The following is a 9707-nucleotide window of genomic DNA, read 5'->3' on the forward strand; positions in this document are numbered from 1 at the left end:
CCTCCGACCCGACCTTGCAGCCTCTCCTTTAACCACCCCTTACCACCAGCCAGTAAATGAGAGGGGTCGCTGGCTTGTGGTCTCCCACAAACGGCCTGGCTTTTGCAATTAAACGGCTAAAGAGGAGAAGGCAGGGAACAGCTAAAGAGAGAGCAAGGGGTTCCGTTGGGGAGAAAAAAAAATGAGACAGATAGTGAGAGAGATAAGGTTCAAGGGAGATGGGCAGGACCCCTGAGTCTAGAGTCTTTTTCTGAAGCCAGAGGCATGTGACTGACACCAGCTCCTTCTCCTCAGGCTGCAGGAAGAAGGAAGGAGGGCTGGGGGGTTCCCAAACTGAGCAAACAGGCCCTGGATCTGGGAACATGGGAGTGGATGGCAAAAGGGTAGGGAAGGGGTGCTTTCCTGCTAGTGGCAGGGACTCAGAAAAGGCAGAATGAGGAGACTTGGGGAAGTTGAGGTTCTCCTCTTCCCTCAGGCAGTATCCAGTATCACCCAACCTGGCCCCCTTCACGAGCAGGAACCCTAAGCCTAAGTGACAACTCCAGGCCTCTCATTGCTGACCCTCCTGCCTTCCCTCCCTTCCACCAGGTGTCATGGACCAATGCGCTCAGTGCTTCCTGATGGAGGGTAGACACTCTGCCTCTCTGGTTCACCTCACCATCCCCCAGTGTCTCCAACACATGGCACAGAACAGGCTTAAAACTTACTTGCTATGAGATAGAAAAGGGAAAGTCCTTTAAAGCTAAGAAGGGACTTGGAGGGACACATTATGAATTTTTATCAGAACCTCCACTGTAGGGTCAGGATTGGGGGCCATTGGGTACATGACAATTACATCAAGCTCAGTAATTGTCATGATTCAATGAGTAAAGGTGTTCTCTTCAGGATAGTACCTGATACATGGTCCACACTCAGTATCAGCCAGTACCATGATACGTGCATAGGCAGTATTTTACTTAATTCTCACAATCACCTGAGCTTATATAATCTCCATCCAGGCAAGGGAATAGGTACAGAAGGATTAATTGATTTGGTTGTGTAACATAAGTGGCAGATCTGGGATTAGAATCTACTTATGCTACATAGTCTTCACTGGACACATGTGACTATTCGCCCTTTGAAATGTGGCTGGTCCCAACTGAGATGTGCTATAAATGTAAAAGACACATCCGATTTTGAAGATAGTAGGAAAAAATAATGGAACATACTTCACTTGGAATTTTGTAGTGTCAAAATGATAATTTGGACATATTAATTGCAGTAAATTCTTCCAACTGATTTTACCCATTTCGTTTCTGACATTGCTACTGGAAAATTTTAGATTACATTTGTGTTTTGTATTATATTTCTGTAGGTCAGTGCTAATTTAGACCATGCACAATTTCCCTGACATTGATTTTTTCAGAACATGGGTACGTGTGTGGTGTGGGGGGATCCAGGGTGTTTATAATTTCTGACCCCATCCTTCACCAACTCCTTGTAGAACCTTGGGCAAGTCATACTACCCTCTGAGCCTCAATTTTCACATCTGTGAAAATGGTAATTATGTCAGTATCTACACCATAAAGTTTTGGTGGGAAATGAAATAACACAGCTGAAACACTTAGCCCTGGTTTGGGCACACCAGTGGATATCCGCAGATTAGCGGCAACCTGACTGTAACTACTACTAGGTGAGTCCCTCTCCCTTCTAAAAGTGGAATGGTCCCTACCCAGCCTCCCTTTGAAAATTTAAAGGTAGTTGACATCAGTACAATGACTATCTCGAACCCACCCACCACAGCCCTCCCACAGGGAAGGAGAGCATCCCAGAAGAGAGGACGGCAGCGAGGCCCAGAGAAGGGGGAGTCCAAGGTCACAAAGCCCGCCGCAGGTGGGACTGGATGAAATTTAAGGCAACGCTGTAATTCTGTCCTTGAGATCGTCAGTTTGACTTCTCTGGTCCGCAGGACACCACAAGCTACTGAGGATTGAACCCCTCCCACCCTTTGAGGAACGGTCGCCACATTCAAGATGGCGACACCCTGAGCCTGCAACAAGTTCTCCACACACAAGATGGCAGCACGTGCTCCCAGCGCCGGTTCCGGTTCCGGTTATTCAGGCGCGGCCTGGGACATGCCGAGCGCACCAGGAGCAGCCATGGCGGACGGTCCGTTGGCGGAGGTGCTGCTGCGGAGGCTGGAGGCGGCCAATGGCGGCCTGGACAGCGCGGAACTGGCGGCCGAGCTGGGCGTGGAGCACCAAGCCGTTGTGGGCGCCGTGAAGAGCCTGCAGGCGCTGGGCGAGGTGAGCCGGACCATGATGCCGGGCCACGATGCCGGGCCACTTCGCTTTTGCATCTGCAGCCCACTTGCCGGGAGGGCGCTTCTTCCAGGCCAGACTCCCTCAGGAGCCCAGCCCGGAGTGCGCAGGCGAGGCGTCAGGAACGAGTGAGGGCCCGCGCGCACGGGCATGCAGTAAACGTCCTCCGAGGCATGATCAGCGTTTGGGGGCACGATGGTGGACAAGGAAAACGCGGTCGCTGCCTTGATGGAGGTTGCGGTCTGATGGGGGAGATACGCAGGTGACCGGAGTGATTGACGAAGCACAGGGAACCCAGTGCTAGCTGACCCAAGCCTTGGGAGGCCTGGAGAGCGTCTTGGAGGAGGTAGCCGAGTCGGGTCTTTGCACCGAGGAGGGAAGCTTTAGGGATCAGTATGGAGGAGAGGGGACAGGTGTGGAAAGAGACCCACCCAGCCAAAATTTTTGTAAAGCCCTGTAGGTCTTTATCTTACGGGGGAACCGGGAAGCCACGGCAGGAGCTGTAGCTAGTCGGATGTGTGTGCCATCTGCATCACCTTTGGGAAGGTTTAGTAGGCGCAGGACTGGGGTGCGGATGAGGGCATAGTGTCGCTGTAGAGAGGCAGCTGGAATGGAGAGGGGATTCAGGAGAGGGAATGGAATGAGATTCATGGCAAGGCAGGCGGAGCACGGATGAAGCGCATCTGTTATCTTGGGCAACGCAGGAGTCTGGATCCCTAAGGTCAGTAGGACTCAAAACAGATCTGGGCTGTTTATTTGTCAAGCTCATGTTCTGCATGGTACTCTCGTCTCAGCTTTATTTCTCATGCAGTCTTGAAAATGACCCTACAATGATGGCATTGTTAGTATCCCCTTTTTTGCAGATGTGACAGCTTGTAAGCACTGGTCAGGAGCTTGATCGGTGTCACCGATCAGGCAAACCTCCATTTGAAATTAGGCACTCAGGTTGCAGAGCCCCAGGCTGTCACTGCAGAGAAGGGATTGAAGCAGTAGTGTGTATAGTGACAGTACCTTGATTGATGTGAAATTGACATTTGAGTAGGTCACAGAGGGTTAATTGGTGGGAATTTAATGTGGTTCAGTCTGATAACAACGGTCCGGTTTGGTAGCAATGATAGTAACAGTGGTTAGAATTTATTCTGCATTTGTTGTGTGCTAAGCCCCCATATACTTTCTGTGTATTAATTCAGTTGCTCCTCAAAACAATCCTCTGAGGTAGAGCCTACCACACCCATCTCTTATGGGTATGAAAACTTGCCCAGGGAGGTTAAGCAACTTTCCTGAGGTCACACAGCAAATGAGGAGCAGAGCTGAGAATTTGAATGAAGCTAAGGCCTGTAAGTCCCACCCAGCCTTGCCCCTGTCTCCATGACCTGAACCCACGCTCGTCATGAGCCTCAGGTTCCAGTGTGTAATGTGGACCTCCACGGCCCTTCTCTGACACTGCAGACACTGCAGGCACTCCACATAAACCTGGAGACAAATAGTTCATTTGAGACCTGAAAAATCTTTTGCTGGCCCAAAAGCGATGAAAAAAATTTGTCCTTTGACAGCCAATACCCTTAGTACTTTACCTTATCCTGGGATGTGTGACCCATCTTTATCATTATTCCCATGTTGCAGAAGAGAAACTGAGGCTTAGCAAGGGGAGGCTACTTTTCTGGGACGTGGCAAAGCTGGGATGTGAAGCAAGCTTCAGGGACTGTGTAGCCCCAGTGCTGTGGTGAGGGGGTGCCTGGCTCTAAATCCTATCCCTGTGGGGGCCTCCCCCAATTTCCCTGCAGATCATCGAGGCTGAACTGCGTTCCACCAGGCACTGGGAGCTAACTGCTGAGGGCGAGGAGATTGCCCGGGAGGGCAGCCATGAGGCGCGGGTGTTGCGCAGCGTCCCTCCGGAAGGCCTGGCCCAGAGCGAGCTCATGGTAGACACCTGGGGGGCAGGGCCTAGGGAGGTGATGGGATGAGGGTGGACCCTTTGTCCCGCTCACTGCAGCTTTGCTCCCCCAGCGAATGCCCAGTGGCAAGGTGGGCTTCAGCAAGGCCATGTCCAACAAGTGGGTCCGCGTGGACAAGAGCATGGCCGATGGACCCCGAGTGTTCCGAGTGGTGAGTTCCTGCAGGTGGGCGGGCAGGCATTTGTGTGTGCGGGCCCTGGCCTTTACAGCCCCTTAACACCCATTACCACGGCAGGTGGACAACGTGGAAGATGAGGTGCAGCGGCGGCTGCAGCTGGTCCAGGGTGGGCAGGCTGAGAAGCTGGGCGAGAAGGAGAGGAGTGAGCTCAGGAAAAGGAAGCTGCTGACTGAAGTGTGAGTGGATGCCACCTGCAGGCTCAGACCCAGGTCACCTACGTGTCGCCTGGGAGCCATCCTCCTCCCAGAACTGCTTTACAATGTGGTTGTCAAGCATATAGGCCAGGCTTATGTCACCTCAGGGCCTTTGCCTATGCTGTTTCTTCTGCTGAGCTTCAAGCCAGGCTCCAGTATCAAACCTTTGCAATTATGTCACCTTAAAGAGGCCACCCTGACACCCCGCTCTCCCTTTGAGAAAAGCCCCTCACTCCTATTCCTCACCCCTTGTGCTGTATTTATTTTCTTCAATCCTAAGCACCATCTGGAACTGATTTGATTTTGGGTCCTGGACAGACTGTGAGCTATACTCTCATAGGGATGGCATACCCTGTGAGCAGACTCTGAATGGTGTAGGAGTTATGACAATATAGACTAGAGCCAGGTTGCCCAGTCTAAGTCCCAGCTCTGCCACTAGTTAGCTGTGTGACCTTGGTCAAGTCACTTGATCTTTCTGGGCCTTGGCCTCCTTATCTGTAAAATGGCCCCTTTTCACAAGATTGTGGGACAACTTCAGTAGGACAGAACCTGACACAGAATCAGTCCTCTAACCTTGCCCTGTTGTTACCATGCCCAGCTATATGCTGAGTGCCTTGCACAGGCCCTGGCACACAGTAGGTTCTCCATAAGTGTTTGTTGAATGAATAAGTGACTTAACACAGGATCCTTGGTGGGGGCCAGATAAAAGGATTTCAGGTAATAACTGTCAGAAAAGAAACAGAATGACTTGGTGAGTGGTATTGGGGTCAGCATCAGATAGGACATCAAGGAAAGCCTCTTTGAGGAAGTGGCAATGGTGTCCCCTCCCCTTCTCTGGCCACAGAACCCTGAAGACCTACTGGGTGAGCAAAGGCAGTGCTTTTAGTACCAGCATCACCAAGCAAGAGTCAGAGCTGAGCCCGGAGATGATCTCCAGGTAGGCAGTGGCCCCAAGGAACGGGGCAGACTGGTGGGTTGGGCAGCCCCCACCAGTTCCACGGATCGTGCATCCCCCTCCAGTGGCTCCTGGCAAGACCGACCCTTCAAACCCTACAACTTCTCAGCCCATGGAGTCCTCCCCGACAGTGGCCACCTGCACCCCCTGCTCAAGGTCCGCACCCAGTTCCGGCAGATCTTCCTGGAGATGGGGTGAGCACAGGGCCAGGGGGTGGTGGCCCAGCTGCCAGGCACAGGCTGGGCAGCCAGGCCGTGTCTCCCACCAGATTCACTGAGATGCCAACCGACAACTTCATTGAGAGCTCCTTCTGGAACTTTGACGCGCTCTTCCAGCCCCAGCAGCACCCAGCACGCGACCAGCATGACACCTTCTTCCTACGAGGTGGGTGGGTCCTGGTGCGCCATCAGAGGTGCCAGGCTGGGCAGAGCTTTTGGGGTAGTGTACCATTTTAGAGAATAAGCTCCGTGTTCCATAGCATCGCCAAAAAGTCTGCTGCAAGATGGTTCTGTCAACCTGTGATCTCCTACCACTCCTCCTGCCCACCTTGGGGCCTTTGTACATGCTGTGACCTTTGATGAGAACTAGTTTCTCCTGAATCTTCAAGGCTGGCTCTAGCATCAGACCTTTGCTTATGTGTCACCTTAGAAAGGCCACCCAGACATGCCCTTATACCCCCAGGCCTTGGTCTTGGTTGCTAGTTATTTCTTCCTTTTACTATCCTTATGGTCTGAAATTGAATGACTTTCCACAATGGTGGTTGTCTCCCCGACCAGGAGGGCAGGTGAGGCCACCCGGTGCCTGTTACCTGGCTCAGAGCAGCTGCGTCATTGCTATCATTGTCATGGTACCCAAGGCTTAATACTAAGCACTCCGTGCTAGTTACTATTCTAATATTTCTGCCAACTATGAGAAGTAGTATTGTTAGTCCCCCTTACACAGGAGGAAACTGGGGCTCAGAGAAGAAACTTTACTTGTGTAGGGTCACGTAGCTTAAAAGTAGTGGAGCTGGGATTTGATGTCAGGCTTTTCAAGCTCACCAAAATGGCATTTCTGGGAAGGGCTCTTAAGAATTTGCACGTTTATACAGTAGTCTCTGAGCCCCTCCTGTGTGCCAGGATCTCTGTTGAACCACCTGGGTCACAGTCCCCCACCGAGACAGAAGTCCTTGTCCTGGTGAGACCTGCCTCCTTTTGGGGGAGATATGTATTAAATCCTGAGTAATCCAAAAGTGCAGTAATACAAAAGGTAATAGAGGGTGGCACTAAATGCAGTGGGGGAAGCTATCAGCGGCTGAAGAGGCTGTCAATTTAAAATAGTCTTTGCTTAAGTAAAGGTCAAAAGAAGTGAGGGATGCCACATCCAGGAAAGAATTCCAGGCAGAGGGAATGGCCAGTGCAAAGACCCTGTGGCTAGAACATGCCTGGTGTGCTCACAGATCAACTGGGAGGCCCTGTGATGAGGGAGTGATCAAGTAGAAGTATAAAGAGACCAGGACAGGGATGTGACAGGACTGTACAGAGCATTGTAGGCCATGGAAAGGGCTTGGACTTCAGCTTTTTCCCCCGAATGAGATGGCAACCACAGAGGGCTCTGGGCAGAGGGGGGATGTGACTGGGGTGTTCCCAAGTGCCCTCTGGCTGCTGTGGTGGCAGGGGGAGGGCAACGCACGAGGGCAGAATCTGCATGTGTTGCTGTGTGCCCTCGGTGCGGTGGCTCTTTGAGAAATGCTCCCAGACTGACCACATGACTGTCTGTCCTGCCCAGATCCGGCTGAGGCCCTGCAGCTCCCCATGGACTATGTCCATCGGGTGAAGCGGACCCACTCTCAGGGTGGCTATGGCTCACAGGGGTAAGGCAAGGCTGGGCCTTTGGGGTGTCAGGGCAAGGAATCTGGGGGCCTGAGAGCCACAGCACAGACTTCCCGCATGTCCTTCTGAAGGTACAAGTATAACTGGAAGCTGGACGAGGCCCGGAAGAACCTGCTACGCACGCACACCACGTCGGCGAGTGCCCGCGCCCTCTACCGTCTGGCTCAGAAAGTGTGCCTCTGCCTGGGCTGGGGGTGGGGGAGGGGGGTCATACCAACCGGCTTTCTGACCCACTCCTGGGCCTGGCCCTCCTGTCACCCCCAGAAGCCCTTTACACCCACCAAGTACTTCTCCATCGACCGTGTGTTCCGAAATGAGACCCTGGACGCCACACATCTGGCTGAGTTCCATCAGATTGAGGGCGTTGTGGCTGACCATGGCCTCACCCTCGGCCACCTCATGGGTGTCCTGCGGGAGTTTTTCACCAAGTTGGGTGAGCAGGCAGGCCAGGGTGACCAGTGTTGGTGGGGCAAATACCTTGGCCACCAGCCTTATTCTCCACCCCTTTGCCTGCTTCTCCTACCCAGGTATCACCCAGCTGCGCTTCAAACCAGCCTATAACCCGTACACAGAGCCCAGCATGGAGGTGTTCAGCTACCACCAAGGTCAGGGTGGAACCCAATTCTGGGGTAAAGGGAGGTCTCAGGCTGCCCATGGCTCAGCCTGGCTCCCTGTCACTGCCAAACCCTTACCTCGCCTCCTAAGTTCACTACCCAGGCCAGACTTCAACCACAAATCTACCCCAGTCCTTCTGCCACTCCTACAGGCCTGAAGAAGTGGGTGGAAGTCGGGAACTCTGGGCTCTTCCGTCCTGAGATGCTGCTGCCCATGGGGCTCCCCGAGAACGTGTCAGTCATTGCCTGGGGCCTCTCCCTGGAGCGGTGAGTGCCAAGACCATTTAGGGTGTCTGGCTGCGTCACTCAGATGACTTGCAAGGTCTGGGGGTGGGGTGGGAGTCTTGCAGAGCTTCAGCACTATGCATTCATCCATGCTCCTGACAAACCCTTAGTGCTTACCATAGTACTACCACAGCACACATTCCTGCCTCTGTGAAGCAAGAATCCTAGTGGAGCAAGAAAGATGATAATTAGAAACATAAGTAAATTGAACAGATAAAGCCTAGAGTATGTCCAAGGGACACAGCAGGGAGGGCCTTGTGGAGGAGGTGACATCTGAGCAAAGATATAGATAAGGGGTGTCCAGGAACAACGTTCCAGGCAGCAAGAGCAGCCAGTGCAAAGGCCCTGAGGCAGGAACATGCCTGCTGTGTTTGGAGACCGCAGAAGAGCTGGTGGGGCTGGAGCGGGAGCAAGGAGGGAGATGAGGGCAGGAAGGTGACAGGGCAAATTGTGCATGGTCTTGTGGGCTCCCAGGAGGACTTGGACTTGCACTCTGATGGGGTGGGAGCCGTCAGAGAGGGTCTGATCAGAGGACAGCATGACCTGACCTAGTCTTAAACCATGTCTCCTCCCATCCCAAGCCCAACAATGATCAAATATGGCATCAACAATATCCGGGAGCTGGTCGGCCACAAGGTGAACCTGCAGATGGTGTACGACAGTCCCCTGTGCCGCCTGGACGCCGACACGGGGCCCCCTCGAACACAGGGAGCTGCATGACATGGGCCACCCCGGGAATAGCTTGCCCTGTCGAGCCCCTGCTGCCCAGCCCCTTTGCATCCCTCGCCTGTGACCCCCTTGTATTTATGAGGCCTCTATGAGGCCATCCCCCAAACCTTGGTATTCCTTCTTCCCCACCCGGCCCAGGGTCCCAGAGGCAGGGGAGCAGGTAGCAGGTTCATTCTGTTGTCCACCCATGAGGGTGGGCCCTGGGGAGTCCTGCAGGCTGGCTACTGGCTAATAAAGTGGGTAGTTGCCCTCATCTGGTTCCTTTCCTTAGGACTGGAAGTGTGCTGGGTGTGAGGGGTGGTGGTTGGAGGTGTCTTGGATCTCAGGGAATCCTGGTCAGCCTAAGCCAGATCCCCCCAAGAAAGTCTAGTTCCATGAAGTCTTAACCAATCACCTACTGGTGCCAGGCCCTCTTCTAGGTAAACAGAACAGAACTCTCTACCCCTGTGGGAGGGGAAGACCAAGTCAAGGTTGGGGCTCCAGCAGCCAAGATTACCCCTAAGTGGTAAGAGCTAGGGGTGTGTATTAGGGGGCCAGTAAACTATGCTTTTATAAGCTACCCCACAACTTTAAGTTTTAGATTCACAACAAAATTGATCAGAAGGTACACAAGATTTTCCACATAC

General features: G+C 53.1%; 1 protein-coding gene across 2 annotated transcripts; it reads left to right on the forward strand.

The window, feature by feature from the left end:
- The first annotated feature begins 2096 nt into the window (after positions 1-2096).
- On the forward strand, positions 2097-9334 carry FARSA (phenylalanyl-tRNA synthetase subunit alpha). 2 transcript variants are annotated; one of them, XM_036878736.2, is made up of 13 exons: positions 2097-2285; positions 4085-4222; positions 4308-4406; positions 4491-4609; positions 5472-5564; positions 5648-5776; positions 5851-5966; positions 7350-7434; positions 7525-7624; positions 7718-7886; positions 7981-8058; positions 8220-8334; positions 8934-9334. In XM_036878736.2, the coding sequence occupies exons 1-13, from the start codon at positions 2115-2117 to the stop codon at positions 9070-9072; spliced, it is 1551 nt and encodes a 516-aa protein (XP_036734631.2). In that variant the 5' UTR covers positions 2097-2114; the 3' UTR covers positions 9073-9334. The 2 variants fall into 2 exon arrangements, with proteins under 2 accessions (XP_036734631.2, XP_036734650.2); XM_036878755.2 differs by lacking the exon at positions 2097-2285 and adding an exon at positions 2326-2562.
- The last annotated feature ends 373 nt before the right edge of the window (positions 9335-9707 follow it).

Source organism: Manis pentadactyla, chromosome 12 (genome assembly GCF_030020395.1).
Source record: "Manis pentadactyla isolate mManPen7 chromosome 12, mManPen7.hap1, whole genome shotgun sequence".
Classification (NCBI taxonomy): Eukaryota; Metazoa; Chordata; class Mammalia; order Pholidota; family Manidae; genus Manis; species Manis pentadactyla.